Genomic DNA, 25,885 nt, shown 5'->3' with positions numbered 1-25,885 from the left:
TTAAAATTAAAATAATTTTGTTAAAATAAAAGATGCATTAGGAAATATTTTATTTTGCCTTTATTAATGTTATTTCTCCCCAAAATCCAAATTCTGTGAAACAGAAGCATACGCATAGGTTTTAGAATATTATTTGGACCGAGTGGCGCAAAAAGCACACGCCCAAGAAAGTGAGTGATATGTATTCGAATCCCACTGTACAAATATTTCTTCTATTCATTGTATTATACAGAATATTATAAATTATTAATACATTTGAAACTGAAATCCGGAATGTTTCCTGCTTATGAGACGGGTGTCAACAGGGGCTCACCTACTACACCCGAAATAAGATTAAGGGCCGCCAGCTGTGCCATTTCGTTTCTTGTATTTATAGTTGCACTTCCCAAATGAGGAATTATAACTGAAATATCCAAAGTAAACAATTTTAGTTAATCGATTAATTATAAAAAATAACAAATACTTAAATATGTTAGCTATTATATTGAATTCTTTACACTATTTTCATTTACTCCGAAATCAGGTTCGTCTTAAGACATTTTTAAATTGGGGAATTAAAACCAACATAATTGTTTGTTATTTATTAACTGAGTCAACATTTACTTGGTAGAACTCCATTTTACAAAATTATATTAAATTATACAGAATGTTTAAGTCAATATCAATAGTTGTAATTCAGTTTGATGTAAGGTAGTCTCGACAATGGTGTTACAATCGAAATAGCTATCGACTTAATTAGAACACTGTAGAATTTAATATAATTTTCATTTCATTTGTTATTTCTTGGTGCTGTCTTGGGTGCAGAAAAATGAATGACTATCGATTTATATTATTGCATGAGGGATTAAAAGACTGCTAGCCAAATTGCATATAAGCATCTAGACAAAATGTTATACAGTCGAACTCGGTTATTACAATCTCGGATATAGCAATATCTCGGATGTAATGAGGAAACATTCGTTGATATTTTAGTTTATGATTTTCTCCATAGATTTATTCACTTTTATAACGAGCCACTTATCAGATATACCGAGCAAAAATATCGTCAAAAATTTTCTTAAAACTGTTAATGTGTCGATCATTTAAAAACATTTTCGACCCTAAGCAATAAAATCCGACCGTAGACTAATGTCGCCGGGATCGGATTACGTTTATGACACTAGTTAAGTGTCTAAGTACCTAATTGGTGTTTTCGCCGACAACATTGAAAAAGTATCCACGCATATGGTTGAAATTTCATGTAAAAAATCCAAGTTGAAGTCGGTAGGTACAATAAACAACTTCTTTTGTAGTTTATAAATGCCATGCTTGTTTCGGGGAAAAATTCTAATTGTGTATTTTTGTTTGAATTGAGACTTTTTGTGTTATGTGACCGCTCATTGAAAAATACCTATTTTCTGATATAACGATTAATGCTTATAACGAGCAAATTCAGCCGGTCCCATCTTTCTCGTAATAACCAAGTTCGACTGTATATTGTTTTTTGTAAGGTATGGTCTATTCTACCACGTTTTTCTTAGCTCGTATTCTTGTTTGACCGGTGGTTGTTTATCCAGTACAAATATTACAATCGATTTTTAACTAACTTCCCGACTAGCTAGACATTTGAAACTTTTAGAATATATCAGAACACGATGCCAATGCATTCTTTTAATACTTTTAGCCATCTTTAACCGGTTAAGTGCCCAAAGCGTCTTTGGACGCCCTAATTACACCAATTTTTATGTTAATTACTATCAATTAACTAATTGCGGCATAGAAAGGATTAAGTAGAATTGAATTCATTTTCAGTTAATTCTGTTTTGTATGAAAAGTTATTTCGGAAGAAATCCATAATCCAATCCACTATTATTGGTTGCTAAGAGAAGGGGGTGGTCCTAGCAACTAAATTATTTATATATTATTTGTGCGTTACTATGGAAATCAAAATGACATTTCAGTATTCTATATTTGTTTGTTGCAAAATAGCAAAAAAATTATTTGTTGACAATTGCCTTATTTGTCCTAAATTATTAATATATAGAATTGTCAAGTTTTTGTCAAGTTTATATGATTGAACAGAAAATTTAAAAACATGATATATAAAAAGTTCTTTTTATCTTGTAATTATTATAGAATTAATTTCACAAAATGCGACTTACAGCAATTTGCTAAAGAGACCAATGGATTGTCTTTCGGTAATGGCTCAGGCGTTGTTACATCTAGCCCAGCAGCCCAAATTTCCTTTGTTTTCAATGCATCCACCAGGGCGTCTTGATCAATTACGGCTGTCAAAAGACAAAATGAATATTATATATTATTGTCATGCTACTTGATATAATGGAACTCTTGAACCATGAATACGAGCAGATGCGATTTCTTCCCAAGCAATGGTTACTATCATCGAACTGCATATCACGCTTATTCCATTGCTTTGTCTCGCCTAATGCCCTTCTAACTATGTGTTGTTTTGTGCCAAAAAATTGACCCGCATTATGTTTATATCAGTGGCGAAAGACGGAGGTAGATCCGACATAAATAGTGCACATTAAATTATATCAGTCATTCGTATTTGTTTTAATTGAACTAAGACTACAATTTACTGATGGTGTTGGTTAGTTTTTAAAAATCAATTAAACGTTACCTTAACCAAACCATATAGTTTTGCTATGTTATGGGCGATTCAAAAAAATAGTGCACAATTTTTCATTCCTACTTATTTGTTTTCATTGAATAAGAATACATATTATTACACATGTTGTTGGTTAGTTTTTTTAAATTTATTAAGCCATGCCTAAACCAAACCATAGTCGATAAAAATATCAAAATTATCTATGATTAATGACTTTAATGGCAGAATTTTACATATTTTATAGATAGACGATTATTTTTTGACTATTATCTGTTATGGTTTGGTTAGGCAGTGTGTAATTGAATTTGAAAAAACTAACCAACACCATTTCGCTGGTTTAAAGGTAAAACTCATTATGTTACATTTTGATGTTCTGAGATAATGAGGTTTGAACATATTTTTTGCAATTAAAAATCCAATTTCAAATTAACATTTTTTGTACTTTTTGCATAAAATGTATAAAAAATCAGAGAATACATTGAAGGTAATCAGATTCTGTAAAAAAAATAGGAACATTTAAAAAAAAGAGTTTTTATATAATGAGTTTTTCCACACACATGTTTGTTAGTAAAGTGATAGTATGTCAATACTTTGGCAAGGGTTTCGCAATATTTTTTATTGTTTTAGATTCTTTTTGAGTAGGTACTTACTAAATTTAATAATAATAAAAGAATAAAAATATTTAAAAACAGTTTTATTTTAACCAAAATAGGAATTCTTAACAATTAAAATTGAAAACAATTAAACATACACTGAGGTTAATAATAATTATTTCACATACACTGGTGATGATAATAAGGACAAAACAATAATTATAATAAATTGAGGTAAGATAAACAGCATTAAAAATATTCTTTATTCCTCAACAATGTCTTCCAAAACGTCTGGCTCTGGTAATGTGTCTAATGTATCGCGATCAATAGATGGTAAATTTTCGTACCAATATCTTAGCTCTTCAGGAATGTTACCGTTTTTACACAACTTCATAAGATCCTTTTTTTCAAATTAGATATTGGTAATATGGATTGATATGCACCTACTAATTGTAGAATAACATTACTCCGTCTCCCTTTTCCCGCTGCATACATTTTTCTGTAAGGTCCTGTATGGTTATACCGATATTGGATAATTCCAGGTATTTTTTTCTCATAATGTAGACATTTAATTTGGAGCCACATTACTAGCTCTCCATTATCATCTATGTTCCTATTATTTATTAATTTTAAATTTCTTCGTCGTATCGGGTCTTCAATAGCTATAATGTGTCGCTCCAGAAGTTAGCGAAGGTAACACCATTTTCCTCGGTTTGTAAGATATAGTCGAAGTTGCAGCTTACTGGACAAGCCTTGCATAAAAATAGGTGCTCCATGCTTTGCATTTCACCACACTCACAGGTTGGGTCATCAGAGAACCCCCATTTCACCATGTTGTCTCGGGTGCGCCCTACCATGGTTCTCAGTCTGTTTAGGGCTTTCCATGTGTGATACCTAAGACTGGCTCCATGTGGGAGGTGCTCTGCTGGCTTTACCTAATCTTCAAAACCCTCAGAGACTAGGTTAGAGGATAGTCTTATCTTATTCGGGTGGGACGATCAGACGTATAGTTGTCGCCATAAAGCCTTTTATGGATTTTAGCCTTGTTTTGCACATTTGATACCCATGCATGACGTGTTGCGGACTCTTATTGGGCTGGCTTTTCAACTCGGGCTGCAGTTTGGAGTCGGATTAGAGGGGGGGGGGGGCTGTTCCTGAAAGCACGAGAACTTTAGTGACAGGCGTAGATTTCAAGCACCCCGTCACGATCTGGCAGGTTTCGTTAAGCGCAGTCGTCCACTTGTCTCGTGTGCGCAGACATGTGCCACACCGGACAGGCATACTCGGTCACCAAGGTGCATAGTCAAAGGACTGAGACCCTGAGTGTATGTAGTCTGGCTCCCTACGTATTACTGCTTAGCTTTCTCATAACACTGTTCTGTTGCTGCTGTCTTCATTTTAGTATTAATGCAGTGTTGCTAATAGGACAGCGTCTGGTCTAAGGTGATTCCCAGCTATTTGTTGGCTGTTTGTGGGTTCTAAATGCACCCCATCCCAAACGACATCAAGCAATTTCCCTGCGTCCATGTTTTGGAGATGGAACGCTACTACCTGTGTTTTACCTGGATTTGGCTTAAGTTGATTGAGGTCGTAGTATGTCTTTAACTTGCTTAATGTATCTTTAAGCTGTTTCTCAATCACTTCGAAGTTATTGCTTTGGTATAACACGGCTAGATCATCTGCATAGAGGAAATGTTTTGTGTTGACTCCGATTGGCTGACCATTAGTATAAACGTTGAACAGTATGGGTGTCAAGACGGCACCTTGTGAAAGGCCGTTCCATTGTTGTTTCCAACGGCTGCGTTTTCCGTCCAGTGTTACAAAGAATCTTCGTTTGGCCAGAAGGTTTTCAGTCACTCCTGTTATTTTCAAATCATTCATCAGGTTGTAAATGTAAAGTTTACTCAGTAGAATTCTATGGTTAACTGTATCGTACGCGGCTGTTAAGTCTACGAAGGGAAACTCCTAATGTGACCGATAACCAGTTTCATGTTTGCCCTACTAGTTTTATTGGCTGGACTTTTTTCCCCTCTTCGGTCATTGTTTCTGAATGATCCAGTTTCGCTTAATCCAGCCAAAGCTGTATTAATTGGTCCATTTGAAATTCATAACATTTTTAACGTTCAGGCAGTATTTACATTAAACTTATTAACAACATCATTCTGATTATTTAGTATAAGTATCATTTATTCTCATCTTGTAAAAAAAAATCAACCAGTAATATACAGTTGGCTCAAGATGATACGAGGGTGGGTCAATAATTCCTTAGAAAAAAGCATTAAAACAGTTTTTATTTTTGTATTTTTTTTTTATTTCTCAACATAATCTCCTTGGAGCTCAATACACTTGGTTAGACGTTTCTCAATTTTTTTTAAACCGTCAGAAAAATAAGTTTTCGGAAGGTCCTCAAAATAATCATTTGTCCGATCGATGACTTCTTCATTTGAAAAAAAACGTTGTCCACTTAGCCATTTTTTTAAGTTTGGGAAAAGGAAAAAGTCACTGGGGGCTAAATCTGGCGAATACGGTGGGTGGTCGACCAATTCGAACTTCAATTCTTCAATTTTAGCCATTGATCGTAAACATGTGTGAACACGGGCATTGTCCTGATGAAAGAGGATTTTTTTCCTGTTTAAATGAGGCCGTTTTTCTTCAATTTTGTTTTTTAGCTGGTCCAATAAAGATGCATAATAATCCCCTGTTATTGTTTTTCCTTTTTCCAAATAGTCAACGAAAATAATTCCACGTGCATCCCAAAATACAGTAGCCATAACCTTACCAGCTGATTTTACGGTTTTCGCCTTCTTTGGACATGGTTCGCCTTTCGCAATCCACTGCTTTGACTGTTCTTTCGTCTCGGGAGTATAGTGGTGTATCCATGTTTCATCTACAGTCACAAAGCGACGAAAAAATTCATCCGGATTGCGTTGCATGAGCGACAACAGGGCTTTAGAGGCCACCACCCTATTGCGTTTATTGTCGACTGTGAGCAAACGCGGCACCCATCTTGCAGAATTTTTTTTCATGCCCAATTTTTCATGTAAAATAGAAATGACGCTACCTTTTGAGATCCCTGTAACCTCAATTATCTCACTCAACTTTAATCTTTGGTCACTTAACACCATATCGTGGATTTTATTGATCATTTCTGGTGTAGTCACCTCTACAGGACATCCTGAGCGTGGTTCATCCTTTGTTGATGTACGACCACGTTTAAATTCATTTAACCAGTTATAAATAGTTGCAAGTGAAGGAGCAGATATGCCGTGAACTAAATCCAACTCATTTTTTATTTCCTTTGCTGTTAACCCTTTTATATTAAAATGTTTAATAACAGCTCTAAACTCAATTTTCTCCATTTTCCATTTTCCACAAGCAAATTTTTTTTTTAAATGTACGAGAAACACACAAGAACCCGACCAATCTGATTGAAACTTCGCAGCATACTGAATCGGTAGTGCCGCTGCATGAAAACAAACCGCTTACAGTACTAGTCGCGCCACCTGTCGGCTTTTCTAAGGACTTATTGACCCACCCTCGTAGTTATCGACAATGCAAACCACAGATAATACACTCACTAACTTACTCATAGACCTGTTTACAGTTCAGGAAAAAATCATTATGTGTAGGAATGACTTTTTCCTGAACATAAATCTTAAATAAGTACTGATAATGATTTCTTCCCCAGTTTTTTTCCGTTAATAAGCTAGCTATCGTCACAGTGACTTTTTCCAGCAAGAGATATGGTAAAAATTAGTGGATATAATGAAAAAACTCATTTTGGCCAAAAGTGCACATAACGAGTTTTACCTCCAAACCAGCGATTTGTAAATTGTAAACTTAGTTAAATGAAAACAAATACGTATGACTGACAAAGTGTATTGTGAACTATTTATGTCGGATCTTAACAACCTACATCCACCCTTCGCCACTGGTATATACATTGTATAATTTAAGTCTATTGAGATATGGGATAATTACCTCCACGGGCCACGTTTATCAATATCGATGTCTTTTTCATCTTTTTGAAAACTTCAGCGTTCATCATATTTTTTGTGGTGTCATTTAATGGACATGATAGTATTACAAAGTCGCTGTCATTCAACAGTTCGTCGAACGTCACAAATTTTGCACCGAGCTCGATACCTGAAATAATTTTCTATATTATGTGAATTTTTAATTGATACACATTCTCTGTAGTTTGTCAATTTATATATCCGATGTACTTCACTTTATCTATTTTTCCATTTATCTTATCTTTATCCTACGTATCCACTTATATTATTTTCTAAAACAGAAAAATAACACCGACCTTCTGGTTTTTCTTTGTGGCCAGTGTAGATAATTTGTCCTACTTCAAATCCACTCAATCTCCGTGCAATTGTTTGTCCGATGCCACCTAATCCAACAATTCCAACTGTGCTTCCTTTTATGTCTTGCCCTAGCGTTTTTTGGGGTCCTAATGCCCATTGGCCTCTGAAATTTTCAACAATTATCAAAAAAATTATTAGTCCTATAGAAACATTTGAGGTACCTAATCACAGTATATAAATATTGTTACCTCACCGCCAATCGAATGTGGAACCCCCGAATGAAAAGCCAATGCCTTTCGCATTAGACTATGAGGAATGAGCCATACTGATTTACGAAAATCGACTGTAGGTCTCACTATTAAGTACATAGCAACAGGTTGTACGATTATAAGGTAGGAGGCAGTGGCGAAGGTTGGCGGTAGGATGTTAAGATCCAACATAAATGGTTTTATTATATTTTATAAATATATTTATTTTCAGTGGACTCGTTTATATATAAAATATCTAAAATTACACTATTAAACCATACATAAATAAGGGCACAATGAATTAAAAAAAAAATAACCAACACCATCTGTAATAATGTGGTCTTAATTGAACGAAAACAAATTTTTGACGGATCGGCCATAGCATACCTAAACTATTATGGTTTGGTTAAGGCATGGTTTAATAGAATTTTATAAACTAACCAGCACCATCTGCAAATTATTGTATTCTTAGTGCAATGAAAACAAATAAGCACAAAGTTTAGTGCCACTAATAGGAAGTCACATGTGAAATTTGAAGCAATTAATTTGATATCCCGACACTAATAAAGAACATTAAAACTGCAACTCTGCTTGTTATTCTAGAGACTCTTTAGTTCTAGTTTAGTTCTAAAGACTTTGAGTTAAGCGAGTCATATTGGGATATCAATAACATTTCTCACGTTTCCTGTTACCTACTACTACTATCAAATACCAATGATCCCTACAATAGCCTCAATATCAATCATTCACTCGTATTAGATAGATTGAATCATCCATAAATGACGTCACACTATTTTGGTTTTTTTTTACCCTGACGCCCACCTGTCACATTTTGTCACAAAATCTTATACCCAACTGTCCAAAAAGTGATTGATTTCTGTATGTCATCTTGAAATATTTTATTCTCAGAAAAAAAAGCAAACACCCTCCCCCTTTTCTAATTCACCATAGACATTACATAAAAATAATTGAGTAAACTAACGATTTGACTTGCTGAATTCCTTCGGTTATCCGCCTTGCAGCACATATAATCAGAGCCATAGCTATATCAGCGACAGCCCCATTAAGTACGTCGGGAGTATTTGTGAGTTTAATTTTACGAGCTTTTAACTCTTTTACGTCAATTTGATCTACACCCGCAGACATGGCACTGACCACTTTCAGTTGACTACCTAAAAGAGAAAATAAAATGCTTAATATATTATAACATATCCTCAATGTATCATTCCACCAAAGACAAAAGTCTATAATGATATTCCTTTCACTACAGTAGGCCATGAGGCCCAATGAAAGTAATGTCGTAGCAGTGAAACAATCACAGAAACACTGAGGCTTTGAGAAAATCACATAAATGTATTATGTCGTCACCGGGAATCCAACTCAAAGCCCCCGGATGAGAATCCAGTGCCTTACGCATTGGACAACAAGGGTTGCAAACCATTGTGAGTTTTAGCCGTGTCCAAGAAACGTCTTCACTCCCCTCTGTCCCTTCTCAGGGATGCCGTATCTCTTTCTACATAGTCCAACCACCACAGCCGAGGTCTCCCAACTGTCATTTTCCTTTCCTCTATACTGACGAAGAGCCCCTATTGTGATTATGTGTCTTCCATCAATGAGGCATGTTTCGCCTAACAGACCCCACTTTCACGTGTATGACAACGGGGAGAGCATCATACAATTTGGTATAGTTTGTTGTTCTACCTTCCTTACACTGTGTGTCCCATTTCCTCACACACGTCTCCAAAGACCAGATATCCATTTTCCTCTTATTTCCGGAGATCTCTTGGTATTATTAGAAAACTTGACTTTTATTTATAGGTACAGTATTGATAAGACATCAGGATATAATAATATTATAGATCATCATCATTGGGAACACGATAACTTGGGTTGAGTTCTGGCTTCCTCCACCTGTCCTTATCCAAAGTGGCCACTTTCTAATTCGGTACCCCAAGTATACAGGAGTCATCGGTAGCTCCTTCTAGCCTATAGATGCAGTGAAGAGTTTTTCTTTCAAAATTAGTTAGAGCCTATAAACTACATTGAGTGAATGTTCAGGATTCCGAGGCATAGGTGAACACAGGATTTACAAGTGTATGTTTAGTTCAACGAAATAGTATGTGCATTTGAAATGTCTTAACATTCGCTGTATATTCTTAGTATTCGTTCGCTGACTTGTTATCTCTATTGTTAAACTCTTATGTGAATGTCAGCTCACAAGAAAACCAAGGTAGATAAATTCTTATACAGACCTGCTTTATTCAATAATTCGCTTCCTAGTCGCAATTTGGTAAGCCAAATTATGCCTTCAACTCCGGGAATCAATTCATCAATTTCTTTTTCAAAGTCATCCATCGTCTCTATATCAAATCCGTTGTTTCTGGGTTGAAGTACCTGAAACCTTCAAAAGAAATTTTTCATGTTTATTGTTTGTTATTATAGATATATGCCAGTGATTCCCAACCGGTTCCGCGAGGTCGTGGAGTTTATAAGCTAAAAGTAATATTTGACGTGACCTGCATTTTAAGCAATGGAGTACCTATTTCGGTAGTTGAGCTTATTTTGGTTTAGATACATTAGTTATTATTGAACTAGAGCAAATCCTACTTGGAAGAAGAACAGCTAGGTATATGAAGGAACAAAATAGAGGAATTCAATTGTATTAACAACTGTTATAATATATTTACCTACTACGTATCGCTTACTAACCCTACAGGCAGAGACATAACGTGCCAGTAGGCAGGTAGCGCATTGCTTAGGACAGGGTTGGCGAACCCTTTTACATACGAGTGCCAAAATTTCCAAAATATTATTTTTTGACTCTTGACATGCCGAGCAGTTTTTCATGTGGAAAAAATAGTTTTTAAGAATCCCATTAAAAATTATGATGTTCTAGCACACACATAGCTTTGTCACTTTTTTCAATTACGCCATACATTTCGGTCTACCATTTTTTAAACTATCTGCCAGAATTACTACCACCAGCTCCACCAAGTTTTTGTTTCTTATGTGGTACAGCCATCTTTGTGGGTAGAAATGAAATTGTTTGTTACTGTTTTACTTAGTTTGGTTCTTTACGCACAAATTGACGACAGAATTGCTCCGATCAGGTGAGCCATTCTCTCGCTACTGTGGTATCACGTATTGTGAGTATCAAAATCAGAGGTTCGTGGCGCGGCTTCCCTCGCCTCCTGATGAGTTTAGTGCGATGATTATATGTGACACATAAGGCCTAAAGACCGACCTATGTAATTATATATTTACATTAAACGTAATCCTTATTCTTGAAGAGGATTTGCCTGTTCTTTTTTATACAATGCAATCTGTCACTTATTATAGGTATTTTTTTTTTCTTCGAAATAAAACATCCGCGTGCCATAGGTTCGCCACTACTGGCTTAGGGCAAGACATTCTAAGAGGTCGGCAGATTAACGAAGGAATATGAATAATACAATTTTTGATGGTAGATTATGTGAAAATTACAATTTTTTGTCCAAGGCGTTAATTTGTGATTTATAAAGCTGTGCCTTAATCGAGTGCTTAAAGTCAGACAACGTTATCTACAAAAGTGTTTTTTTGAGATAACGTTATATTACATTTACGGCTACATGATAGTCAAACAACGTTATGTCAATCTTTTCTAATTTCTTATTAAATCGTCAGTAAAGTTTAACGCTAACTACATAAGTTACCCTTGTTTTCATATTTTTTAAAAACTATCCCTATAAATTTTAACATCATCATAAGCAAGATAAATGTACAATACACAATAAATTATAAAATATTAACATTAGGTTTTAAATAAACATTTCCCTTGTTGAGTTACAAGAATCTAAAATAACGATTTTTGGCTCTCCTGTAAAGTTGCACTTTTGTAGATAGTGTTGTTTGACACTAAGCCCTCGTAATATATTATGTCATTCATGTAAGGATTTCACAAGATTCTTAAAAAAATTCTGAAGGGTTCCGCCAAACAAAAAAGATTGAGAATCACCACAATTTGTGGACAATCATTGATACAGCAATATTAGTAAACATGTTTTTCATTGTGGTAGGAGATAAATAAAAAAATGTATAAAAAACAATTATTTGTTTACATACCTAGTATCCTCAAGTAAACATAACTTCTCAAACAATATAATATCATTATATTGTGTTTCATAAAACTATATAAACTGTTGTCATTGTAATATATACTGTCTAGTTAAAACATTGTAAGATTTTGCAGATACGAGCAAAGAAATCTTAAATAATATATCAGCCATAATATTATCACACGGGATGAAAAGTATGTACACACCAGTTGCGAAGGTTGGAGGTAAGCTGTTAAGATCCGACATAAATAGCGCACACTAAACTTTGTCAGCCAAACGTATTTGTTTCCAATGAACTAAGACTATAATGTGTAGATAGTGTTTGTTAGTTTTTAAATTTAAATTTTAAAACTGCCTAATCCAAGTCATAGTAGATAATATTCAAAAAATATTCATTTACCTAAAAAATATCTAAAATTATGCCAGTGAAAAATTTTAAATATTTTATAGATAGAAGAATATTTTTATCGATTATGGTTTGGTTTAGACAGGGCTTAATGAATATTAAAAAACCACCCAACACCTTCTGTAATATCGAGTGCTTAAAGTCAGACAACGTTATCTACAAAAAAGTGTTTTTTTTTTTTTTTAGATAACGTTATTTTACATTTACTGCTACATGATAGTCAAACAACGTTATGTCAATCTTTTCTAATTTCTTATTAAATCGTCAGTAAAGTTTAACGCTAACTACATAATTTATCCTTGTTTTCATATTTTTCAAAAACTATCCCTATAAATTTTAACATCATCATAAGCAAGATAAATGTACAATACACAATAAATTATAAAATATTAACATTAGGTTTTAAATAAACATTTCCCTTGTTGAGTTACAAGAATCTAAAATAATGATTTTTGGCTCCCCTGTAAAGTTGCACTTTTGTAGATAGTGTTGTTTGACACTAAGCCCTCGATATGTATTCTTAATTCAACGAAAACAAATAAATATAATACCTAAACTATTATGGTTTGGTTAGGCAGGGTTTAATTGAATTTTAAAAACTAGCCAGCACATCTGCAAATTGTATTAGATCAATGAAAATAAATAAGTATGACTGACAAAGTTCAGTGTGCACTATTTATGTAGAATCTTAAAATCCTACCTCCACCCCTCACTACTGGTACAGACTTTTAAAACCTAATAATCGAAGGAAAGACAGGCCGCACAGAATAGACAAAAATCTTAAGAGAATGGTTTTACAATAATACAAGGTAAGCAGATTTTAGGACGGGAATTCCCAAGATGATTACCCGCCTTCATAGTGAAACGTGAAGAAAAAATAATTATTATAATATAATAAATTATTAAGTCAACATTGAAATATTGAAAAAGACTAGTAATATGATTACAGGCGGGCTTCTCCCGGTGTAAAATAATCATTTAGTAGTCATAAGTCGAAACATAACCCTGACCTCTAGAAACGGCTTCATAAAACATCTAATCTGATTCCTTGCTCAACTATGTAATTTTTTTTTTTATTCATAAGTAAATGCCTTCGCCCGGTGTGTGAAAATCACATACTGGGCGGAGGTGTATTAAAATAAATTTAATTTGATTTAAAAGTATAAATGATGATGGATAAAAGAGATAATTTTAAGACTAAATATAACGTTGTTGCACAGAAAAAACCTCCGATGTGCAAAAATCTTGTTTTGAGATAAAGACAAAAAACAGTTTTAAAAAATCAAGAGAATGATTTTTAATTTAATAGTACTGCAGTTTATCGGAGTAATATTAATTACACTATTTCAATTGTTAAAATGATCGATAATGTTTATCAGTTTTACAATAAAAGAAATAACATGTTTACACTGTCACATAGGAGGTAAGTGTTGCACAATTTTGGCACATTGGAGATATTTATTATGCGTTGTCATTGTTGTTTTGAGATAAAGACAAAAAACAGTTTTAAAAAATCATTTTGAATTTAATAGTACTGCAGTTTATCGGAGTAATATTAATAACACTATTTCAGTTGTTAAAATGATCGATAATGTTCATCAGTTTTACAATAAAAGAAATAACATGTTTACACTGTCACATATGAGGTAAGTGTTGCACAGTTTTGGCACATTGGAGATATTTATTATGCGTTGTCATCGTTGTACAACACTTTATACCATAACTTTATAAGAAGAATCAATGAGAAAATTGAAAAAAGCCATACTATTTTTTAAATTGTGTTATTACATTATCCTTATTTATTCGATAATTTGGAAAGGCTCATTGTTAGCGGAAATATCGAGGGTTGACACATGAGAGGAAAGTCGCCAACAAGATGGTCCGACCAAGTGTAGGACACTACGCGGCTTTCAATACCTTCAACTATGCAAAGCGCAGGGATCGCTGAAGGGATATTACTAGGAAATTTCCAAAGAGTCACGATCTTAAACAATGAGGGATACGAAAACGAAGAATGTGTTACCTATTCAAAAGTATTGCTCTCGTTGCTAAAATTGAATAGACACTAAAAGAAAAATTGAAAATGTGAATTTGAATATTAAAAAAAAAATCTAGTATTAACGGAATACTGGAAGTTATCTATTTTTTCTTATCTGGCTTATATTTTAGACTGTCATAAAAGATGTGATGGTTTCTATCAATTACATCCTTCAACTCATGAAGGTGCTTATATTTTGATTCAGATATGGATAGAGGCTCAGTATTAGGGAATCCAATCCCGGGATCCCGAATCCCGGGATCCCGGGATCCCGAGCTATTTTCGATACCTATGAATCCCGGGATTGATAAACATAATCCCGGGATTTCGGGATTGATTTTTTTATCAATTTTTATGGAAAATATAACAGAAAAAATACTTTTAATACAAAATAACTACATTAGAAATAAACTGAGTTTGAATTAAGTTTGATGTGTAGGTTGCCGATTCATTTTATTTTTTCACATAGATTATTAAAAATGAGAAAGATTGGTAAAAAAACAATGCTTCGCACTTTTAACAAAGTAATTCCACCATGATATCATTCGTTTTACGGCAGTTTCATATTTGGCTGACTAATTAGATTTATGAAGCGGAAAGGCCATAAGTACGCCATGATTATTTGCTTTACTATTTTAAATCTCGCTGATCTATTCATTATGTCTTTACTATCAGAAATAGCAATCTCATATTAAATTCACATTATTATTTATATTACAATATTATTTACTCCATTAAACTTGTGTATTTCCAAGATTGAACGTATACAATATTAACAATCAATGTCTTAAATAGTATAAATTATACTAGATTTATTTTTGACCGATTTTATCAATGTTATTTGTAAATATAAAAATTTTATATTAACAATGGAAAAAAATCCCAATCCCGGGATTGTCAAATTGTAATCCCGAAATCCCGGGATCAGAATTTTGGCTCGGGATTGGATTCCCTACTCAGTATACAATGCAGGTGATTCAACAATTGGACATAATTTGCGTCTTTGAGATAAAGTTTGCCACTCTTCAGAGTAATTGAGTTTAAATAAAATATCTCCACTCGGTAGATATTTTAAGCCACGAATGTCAACAACTGCTGGATCACCAACTTTTATTGCTGGGCGAAGTGAAGATTGATTTGTTTTTAAATCGTCATATTTTTTGAAACAATCGTAATGTGTAGAATTTACTTTGTATGGCTGACTAGGCCGAGCTAAATGCATTCTCGCAATGTAATCGAAAGGTGAGAAAATTGGCGTCTTAAAATAATGTTCTAAAGTTGAATGCACAGCGTCTGCCTCCATTATAGTGTGCCCTTTTTCTAGATACAGCTTACTGTTCTATCACTTTATTGTGGGATTTTGCGAAATCGCTCAATGCACTCCCAAGAACATTGTTCCTATTTTGATAGTTACAACCATCCGACATCATTACAATTTCTTCGTATTCGTTGGACAATTTCCTTAAATAGTCAATAATGCAAGATGTGAATTTGTTACATTACCATCTGCTTCATGCCACGCATAAAGAATTACATATGCATCATTTACCTGATAGATGGTAAAGTTGTGAAGTTGAAATATGCGGATTGCAATATGGATGGTTGAAATATGCGAAATATTTGTAATATGCGGATGACGCTAATATCTTCGGACATAGCAAAACACTTTGCAAATCCATGGTGATAAACATTCTTTTGCTGTTGGAACATTCTTTGGCTTCACCTTTGGCAATACGACGTTCTTCCTTTTTCTTTATGTGTAATTCATAATCTTCTTCGTTTACATTGCCAAGCTTGAATCCGAAACATAAATTACACTGGTCTTTTCTAGGCCTGTGGATTGAAATTTTTTCTTCATGTAGTATTTTACTAAAAACATTTCGATTAACGGCGTCAAGATTATTCTCCAAACACCATTCTCTATATATGTTATGCATATGCAGAATGGATATAAAATTGGACTCCACATAGTTTCTATTAGAAGAAGCTCTACAATAGTGGCTGGGTACTAAAGGTATTAGATTGAGCCATTTCCTGACGTCCTTGATTCTATCTTGTCGATGTCCCTTGGTAAATGATACTTCATGTACACTGCTTGGAGTACTGTTTATAACCATCGTTTATAAATATCTTCTTTTATGCCAAGTGTGTTAAGGAAAAAAATCCGACACACTTTGTATTTTTCTCCTTTTTCATTTGGAAGGTAATTGTCATGCCCATCCTGTTTGTTTTGCACAAGGATGATGACGTACCCTTCGTTTTTTTTTATATTTCGAGTGCATACAAGACCTTGGACATACGACCTTTTCTCGGGCCATGATTTAATAGCCCAAAAGAATTTAAATATTTTTTTACGCTGTTCGTCAGAAATATTTCCGCAAAGTAAAGAATATTTACTTTTAGGTGTGGTCATAATACGACCACAACGGCCCACAAGCCTTCTTCACGCTATAGCTTCTGTTTTTTTCCCTTCTACAACTTTCTGTCCGGTATACGATTTTCCGAGAAGTCTTTTCGTTTGGTTTTTTTTAACTTTTAATTTCCAAATTAAGCATTAAAACAAAAGGAAGGACGACGAAATTGATGAATAATACATGTGAATCATGAAAATAACTTACTTCAAAGTATCTCTGCAATAATATCTAGAATAACAGCTTATTTATATCACGAATAACACACATTTAGCAACTGATAGTTTACCGGCGCAATGTTAGCGTATAACTCATTAGCTCCGATGTGCCGAGAATGTGCACAACAATACCTCCAATGTGATAAGTCAGCACATCGGAGATTTATCCACTTTTAAATATGAGACCCATCACATTAGAGGTTTAGTTTTTCGAAAATAACTCTAAACCAAAAAGTGATATCACATTGGAGGTTCTTGTCAACGATGCAGAAAAAATCGTAGAAAATTTTTGCATCAAAAACCAATTTTCGTAAAAATGGCACATTGGAGGTTTTTTTTGTGCAACGACGATAAGTATTTAAATCTAATAAATTTTGCCGGCAACGTTAAAATCTCTGCGCGCCTGCGCCGAGGTGGTCCTCGTGATTCGTCAAATCAAAAGGATCACGCGATAAAATTTGGCCAATCACGAGAGTCCTTTTTGCTGGTCGGCGTGGGTATGGGGAATTTAAAAAGAATAAAAAAAAAACTTAGTAAGCGTCCTTTGTAAACCGTGTACGGACCTGCGAAACTGATTGTAAAAACAAAATATGTAAAAGACTACAAAATAACGTTGTCCAACTAAATATTAAAATATATAACGCTAAGACCCGCACAAGAAAGACTTGGTGTTTTATTTAACTTAACAAATATAAATATAACGTTCTTTTTTGTGAATCCGGGGTTCGATGGACACCTGAGCTAGCCGCTGGAACCCTGGACATCTCAAATAATTACAAGATAAAAAGAACTTTTTATATACGTTTTTAAATTTTCTGTTGAATCATATAAACTTGTCTTGACTAGCTTAAACGATCAAAAAAATTTGTACTTGATAGAAATAATACTGAAATGTCATATTGATGTCCATAGTAACGCACTGATATATTAATAATTTAGTTGCTAGGACCCCAGACCCCTAGCAACCAATAATGGTGTTAAAATAACTTTTCATACAAAACAGAATTAACTGAAAACTAATTAAATTCTACTTAAAAAAATGCATTGGCATCGTGTTCTGATATATTCTAAAAGTTTCAAATGTCTAGCTAGTCGGGAAGTTAGTTAAAAATCGATTGCAAGATTTGTACCGGACAAATAAGAATACGAGCTAAGAAAAACGTTGTAATAAAAATACGTACAGGTGGTCCTCGACTTTCGTAGATTCTACTTTCAAACAATTCACTATTTCGAACCTATTTTAAAAGTTATATTTTTATTGATATCACAATAATGCATGCCATTACTCCCACCACTTTCCAACATTAACTCTCCGCCCCCTTCTCCGATGTTACATATTTGGTCTAACACATGTTATATAACTCTTAATCAAGAAAAGAGAAAAAAGGGTGGTATTCAACTATCTCTTGATAAGATAGAAAACATCTGAATATTAATACAGTCGAACTTGGTTATTACAATCACAGAAATAGCGAGATCTCGGATGTAACGAGGAAACATTCGTTGACATTTTAGTTTATGATTTTCTCCATACATTTATTTACTTGTATAATAAGCTACTTCTCGGGTATACCGAGCAAAACTGTTAGTGTGTTGATCGTTTAACCGGTTAAGTGCCCAGAGCGTCTTTGGACGCCTTAATTACACCGATTCTTATGTTAATTACCATCAATTAACTAATTGCGGCATAGAAAGGATTAAAAACAACATTTTCAACCCTAAGCAATAAAATCTCTGAAAATCCCTAAGATTTAGAATCTCTGGTTTTCAATGACCATGAATGAATGTGCAAAACGGTGGGTAAATGACAAAATATTCGAGAATTAACTTTTTTCAAGAACTGTATTCAATGAAATAATTGACCTTAAAAATGCTTTTCAATAGACTTTTTTTGAAAACACGAATCAAGGCTAAAATTTTTTGCATTATCCCATAGCAGTGCAGTAGTCAAGGAAAGGGTCGAAAACTATTTTAGATTGGAATGAACATATTGTAGTATTAATTTTATTTATAAAACGAGACGCCTATTTTTTTTGCAAGTAATAAAAAAATATAGTAAGTTAACAACGTAATAATTATAACCCACACTAGAACTTTTAAGTTTTCAATTGAAACACATTAAATAACTATGTACTGTGTAAAATAATTAATTTATTAAATGAGGCTATTATTTGCAAACATGGCTCATTCCAATATTGTTGAAAAGTAAAGTTAACCTTGAATGACATTCTGTAAAGAATTTATTACATACAAAATATCAAATCAAAATAATCGGAAATTTTCAAATTTGGCCAATTCCACAATCATTATGTTTCAAAGACGGCTCATTTCACGTTAGCCAATAGGAATTCAGCATTTTTTGAGATTGCTGTTTCTTATAGTAAAGACTTAATGAATGGGTTAGTGACATTAATAGTAAAGTAAATCATGGTTTATGGCCTTTCCGCTTAGTCAGCCATATATGAAACTGTCGTAAAACGTATGAGATCATGGTGGAATCACTTTGTTAAAAGTGCAAAGCATTTTTTTTTCCAATCTTTCTCATTTTTATTAATTCATGTGAAAAAATAAAATGAATTGGCAACACATGGGTAATAAATCAAACTTCTTTCAAACTCAGTTTATTTCCAATGTAGTTATGTGTTATTAAAAGTATTTTTTCTGTTATATTTTCTTTTTTATTTTATTGTCCATAAAAATTGATAATGTTTACCAATCCCGGGATTCATAGGTATCGAATATAGTTTTGGATCCCGGGATTCGATTCTCTAGTTCCAACGTATTCAAATTTATCATATCTTGAAATTCGGGAACAAATTATTTTGCTTAACACATTTTAAATTACAATAATGATTGACAATATTGACAAATAGAAGCTTTCTCCATGTTACACTGGTTAAAAATGTATTTATTTATAATGATTGTTAATTTTAAATATGTGATACGTATTATGTAAGTGTATTTTTTTTAAGAGAGAATTTACATCATATCCTAAATACCTATATCATATTTATCTATGGTCTTGTAATTTGCATACCCTTAAAACGGTTAAGTTAAATATTTTAAATATGATATGACAAAATTTTAGGACTGGTGACGCCATACGTATGATAAATAAGTAGGCAGATAATGCACTGTTCAATAGTGACATAATATATTAAAGGGTGGCAAGTAAAGGATAGGTATAAATAGAATAATACAATTTTCAAAGTTACCACGTGGAAAAAATTTCACGATTTTGGCACGAAAAAGGTTTCATACTCGAAACTTGATTATAAATCTGTGAATGTTAGTAGTATAAGATATGCAACAAAAATCTAACACACTTTAATATTCTTTGAAGATTATACAGTGCTCCGGTTCGTAAAATTGTCTATTTCGAGCACTGAGCCATATACCCCGTTTACACGTGCATGGATTTACTGTTGACAGTAAGTATTATCGCGGAGGTTAACCGATTTTCACTACCTGTCAAATAGTACCATAAAATGACAAAATCGCATCTCGCTTACTCTCGAAGAATGAGATTGGAGAGACAGTCAGCACTTTTACGTGTAAACAGTTATTGTCACGAAAGTTTAAAATACGCACTACCTATTGCTGCCAGTAAATCCATACACATGTACAAGCGCTAATATGGTAGTATTCATTGTCAATTCGTCAAATTTACAGTAGATTTATGAAGTGAAAAAATATGACATTTTAAATGTGGCTTGGTAGGTACTTGATATTTCAAAAATGATGTAAGTGATAATCAGAATGTACACTAGGTATTAAGCTAATTCAGACGATAGCAATATTTGTTCATGGTTTATGTAAAATGAACGAAAGTATATTGTAGACTTGAGAGCAGTGGCACCAAGGGGCCCTGGCACCCCCCAAACATGAAAATTATCAGAATGATTTTAAACATTGAAATTGAAAGCCAATAAACTATACCTTTAGGCTTAGACAAATAAAAACACTGGCAAAAAAATGATTTGTAATTCAACAGCACCCTTTTTAGAACAATTTCTTAGATTTTAATTTCTAACACAAAAATTTCGAAACACTAATGTCAGGTTTTTTTAGAAACCCAATCCCTGATGAAACTGTCAAAAAATTCTCGGTGTCCACCCGAATTCCGGAGTGGTGTCGGTCATGGCTGGGGAGGGCTGACAGGGCTCTAGCCTGGGGGCCCGGCGTGTCGGGTTGACCAGATAAGTGAGATAAACACACATCATAAATTAGCTTTAACAGTAAAAAAAGTCGCCTGCGGCGCTATTATACTTCATGGCCATGAACATTTTCAATTACTTATATAATTGTGCAATATATTTTTTGATTATTATGTGTCGATACTCAACAGCTCCATTATTAAAGTGGATGAATTAAAATCGCCAATAATTCACTGTATAAGTCCTACCCTTAATTTGAACTAAAACACAATTTGAAAAACGTTATTGTAGTGTTTCACACTGCCTTTAATCTTAGCAGTAGGTATAGGGCCCGCCAAATATCCTAGCCTGAGGGCCCGTTTCAGGATGTGGGGACCATGGTGTAGGTACACCGAGTGCAATAGACAAAATACCGATAAACGAGAAATTAGGCTGTGAAGAAGAAAAAGAGCCTATGGGACTAATTTACATTCTCCTCCTTGGGCCCCCCCCCAATATTAAATCCTGGGTGCGCCACTGCTTGAGAGCCTAGTACAAACTGACATATTATACCTATCTACCTACAAACAAATAAACAATTTGGGTATAAAAAGTGTTCACTGGTAAACTGCATATATTTTTTTGTAGGTATTGCAACAAAACAAAACATGTGGAAATACACTTACTGGTACTAATAAACAAGCAAGAGTGGACATGTTTGCAGGATTTTTTAAAAGTCTTTCATTGGAAGTAGTGACGCATGACTATGAGAAGTGTTGTTTTGATTATATCATACAAATTTTTACTATTCGGACTGTCCAAACTACATATATTTTTATAACAATTTTTGCAGAAGTGGACATTTAATATATTGACTTTCAAAAAATTGTTTGGGCATGTACATTTGTTTAGCAGCAAAAGTTTACAAACAATTCTATAACTTATTTCCTGGAAGCTGTACGCATTTCGTAACTATGTAAAAAATTTTATCTATTTGTTATACACCTAATTCTTATCTATTTTATTATGTACCACAAATCAATAAAATTAACATAGTGATTATAATCTAATGACCTTCAAAAATGATTATCTTATAAATGATTATTTATTAAGCATATCCTCTAAGTCAGTAATGGAGAACCTTTTTATGCTTACACATGGTATTCCAAGTGTGATCAAGACTATTATAACCAAACTATCTTTCTAAATATACATAACATTGGCAAAGAATAGGGTTAGACCGGGTAGTCAACCTGGTCCCTACCGCCCACTAGTGGGCGTTCCAGCTTTCATGGTAGGCGGTCTGGGTTTTAAAAACATTTTCATTATGTTTTCATGAAATTGTAATTTCGTCAGACTTCATACTTCTATGTATGCAAGTTATAAATAAAAATATATATTTAACTACAGTAAGTTCTTTTATAAAGATTTATTCTGCCAAACTTAGCGAAAGTCTGACATAAAGTATTTGGTAAGTAATTATTATTATACACCCACGATGGCCGTGTGGCTTAAGCGCCGGTCTATAGTGTCGAGGGTCCCAGGTTCAAATCCTGGGTCTGGCAAGTACACATATTGTTTTTCAATTTGTGTATGAGTCAGAGTATGGACCTAATAGGTTGAGCAAGTGGCTGACATCCATTTCTCGTAAAAATAAAATCTGTTAATACAATCCTCCACTCTGTGGAGGCCCATATTATGATCCTATTAGATCGGACATAGTCGAAAGAAAAAAAATATTATTATATGCTCTTACTTGCTGTAACTCTGCTTCATCATAAATTTTATAAAGTAAAGTTACTTCCCTACTTTATAAATCACCACTACCGTAGAACTGGTGGTTGGTTTGAAAATTTTACCACTAACAGAGATACAAAAGTGGGCGGTGGGTATAAAAAGGTTGACTATCCCTGGGTTAGACTATGGAGAACTGACATAAATATTGTAGAGGTACACTTTACTATTCATACTTATTAATTTTCATTGACCTTAAAATACAAATTGTAGATGGTGTTGGTTAGTTTTTAAAATTCAATTAAAACCTCAATTGGTGTAGGTACATTGGCACGAATCCAGTAGACGCGGGTTCAAGTCCCGCCGGGTGTTATGTTTTTTTCGATTTTTTCTGATAGGTTGAGGTTTGTTCAAATTATGTAGATTGATGATAGTTTGGTTAGGCAAGGTTTAATTGAATTTTAAAAACAATATGTACTTACCTGCAATTTGTATTTTATGTTCAATAAAAACAAAATATTAGTGTGACTAACAAAGTGTGCAATATTTATGTCAGATTCTCACAGCCTACCTTCGCCATTAACACATGTTATGTTTTAATCCACAATAATTATTCATTTGCGTGCACAATTTTCAGCACAGCGCCATAGGTTGACCACCGCTCCTCTAGGTCATATTATGCAATAAATTACATTTTCTATAATTTTCATTCTGCTGATTACGATCATAATATATTATATAAGGTGATGCATGCGAATGGAAAAGCATCACCTTCAATTATTGCATGCTAGCCAATAACATTAATTTTTATAATTTTTACTGTATCAAGCAGACTTCTCTTGGAACACCAATAAAATTCGACCATGTCCGATTCTAATAAAATCATAATAATATGATATTATTATCGAGGGTATACTGACAGAACGCATTAACTCAGTTTTTGCTGTTTTTCTGTTTTAAATGCCAAAATGTATACAATTTTACGCTCTACGTCCTGGTAAAACGCACAAAGGCAAAGGATATAATGGTGAGAAAATAGAAACATTATTAAATCATATTGTTATTTTTTTATTTTGGTAGAAAGCATGACAATGACCTAATGCATTCTGCGTATACAAAATACAGGACTTGTAACATGTCGTATATTGTGTTTGCCATAAAGTTAGTCTTTATAATGTAGACAAAATGTTTTTAAATCATAAAATAATCTACTTGGGAGAACGCTTTGAAAAAAAAAAAAGTCCTTTTTGCGATTATCTCGGAACTTGTTTTAATGAGATAATGCTTTCTGTCAGTATACCCTCGATATATAGCCTTATTATGGGCCTCCACATACTGAAGGTTTGTATTAACAGATTTTGTTTTAACGAGAAATGGATGCCAGCCACTTGATCAACCTATTAGGTCTATTATACTCTGACTCATACACAAATTGAAAAATATATTGACAAATATAACAATAATAAATATTGTGTACTTGCCAGACCCAGGGTTCGAACCTGGGACCCACGACGCTTAAGCGGAGTGGCCAACGTGGAAAAAAATTGAATACTTAAGTATGTTGATATTTTAAACAAAATTTAACAACCTAGCTAAGTAACCTAGTAGGTAAGTACCTAAAATGATGAATGACATGAAAAACTGCATTTTATAATACCTAAGTATTATTATTTTTCGAAAACAATGTACCTACATAATATAATACCTAATATTTATTTGGTTTATTGATTATGTTTAAATCATTATAGCCTATGGCTTATAAAAAATAATTAATGTTAAAAATTGGTGCATTCCAAAGAAATTGAAGCCTGACGAATCTCTTTTATGCATTCTATTTTCAGTTCTCATTTAACTACCTATTCATTGAACAAAATATGTAGGCAATAAAACTATTATCCTTGCTATTTTTAATTATGTAAGCTGAAAGCTGTACTTAAATAAAATTAAATATTTCCAGTACCTAGTAAGTACTTAGGTAGGTACTTAGATACAATTAATATTTTTTTATTTGGAATTCCCTTGTCAACAGAATTCAAGGACCTGCCTGCAGGTACTATAGGTAGGTACTTAAGTTTTTAAATAATTTTTGTCAACTTTTAGAAATCAGTAGGGTAGGCACCTAGGTACATATTATTATTATTATTAACAATTTATATATAGGTATGTATTTCAATAAACTTACTTGTCTCTCAGTATTTTCATACCAAATTCAGGAAACTCAGAGCTGGTTACTAAAACTTTTTTATTAGTCGCCATCATTAATATAATATCGTACTAGGTACTTTTTAGTTCAGTTATTACAGTGGTGCGCACCTTAGAAATGCAATGCTAAAAATGAATATACTTCGTGAATGTTTTACTTATATAGGTACCTATCATAGACTAATACTTTTAGTACATTTAAACAAATGTCAAAATGATGTCAATCTTTCTTATCTCAATACTCTCAACCAAACTTTTTTGTTATCAGTCGTAAATGCTCGTATCAGTATCACTCAATTTTATACATAGGTACGTAGATAAACCTCATAAAAAGAATATTTTTAAAAAGTATTGTGGCGTGGGATAAGGATATGGAAATATTTTTTTATAGAGACCACTAGTCTATGGAGACCACCCAATAGATTGTTGAAAATATTTTTTTATAGATAAAAGATTAATAACCCGATTAATATTAATTGTAGGTAGGTACTAATATAGGTAGGTACCTAATAATATTAATTCTTTAAATTAAATTTTCATCAAACTGTCAATCAAATATTTTTTTTAATAAAACAACTTCTTCACCTTGCAATAAAAAGTCCTCGCCTGAATGTGAAAAATGCTATATTGAGAATAGGTCTTGCAATGAGAACCGCATCTATTTACATACCTACCTACCTATTTTTCCTAACTATGTTGTGTTGACAGCAAGTTTGGAGGATATAACTAGCTTCTTAATACATACTACAAATAAATTTAATATTTTTTAGAACGGCGTTACACGTCTTCCTGTGGATTTACTAGAGAAAAATGTAGGTACCTACCTATATTAAATTTAGTCTATGCTCCACCTATGTCCTATAGCCAATTCCATAGACTAA

At 33.3% G+C, this 25,885-nt stretch overlaps 1 protein-coding gene across 1 annotated transcript; it reads right to left on the bottom strand.

Moving 5' to 3' along the window:
* Window positions 1-34: 34 nt before the first annotated feature.
* On the bottom strand, window positions 35-25,139 carry LOC147068544 (glyoxylate reductase/hydroxypyruvate reductase-like). Its single transcript, XM_085953380.1, has 7 exons — window positions 24,985-25,139; window positions 10,018-10,166; window positions 8,748-8,937; window positions 7,517-7,680; window positions 7,186-7,350; window positions 2,142-2,267; window positions 35-403 (listed from the first exon to the last, which is right to left on the bottom strand). The coding sequence occupies exons 1-7, from the start codon at window positions 25,059-25,061 to the stop codon at window positions 285-287; spliced, it is 990 nt and encodes a 329-aa protein (XP_085809506.1). The 5' UTR covers window positions 25,062-25,139; the 3' UTR covers window positions 35-284.
* Window positions 25,140-25,885: the final 746 nt, after the last annotated feature.

The sequence above is a fragment of the Rhyacophila brunnea genome, unplaced genomic scaffold, assembly GCF_057557595.1.
Source record: "Rhyacophila brunnea isolate RB1 unplaced genomic scaffold, BYU_Rbru_1.0 scaffold_3, whole genome shotgun sequence".
Classification (NCBI taxonomy): domain Eukaryota; kingdom Metazoa; phylum Arthropoda; class Insecta; order Trichoptera; family Rhyacophilidae; genus Rhyacophila; species Rhyacophila brunnea.
Note: the sequence above shows the minus strand (reverse complement) of the source record. Positions and strands in the feature narration are given on the sequence as shown.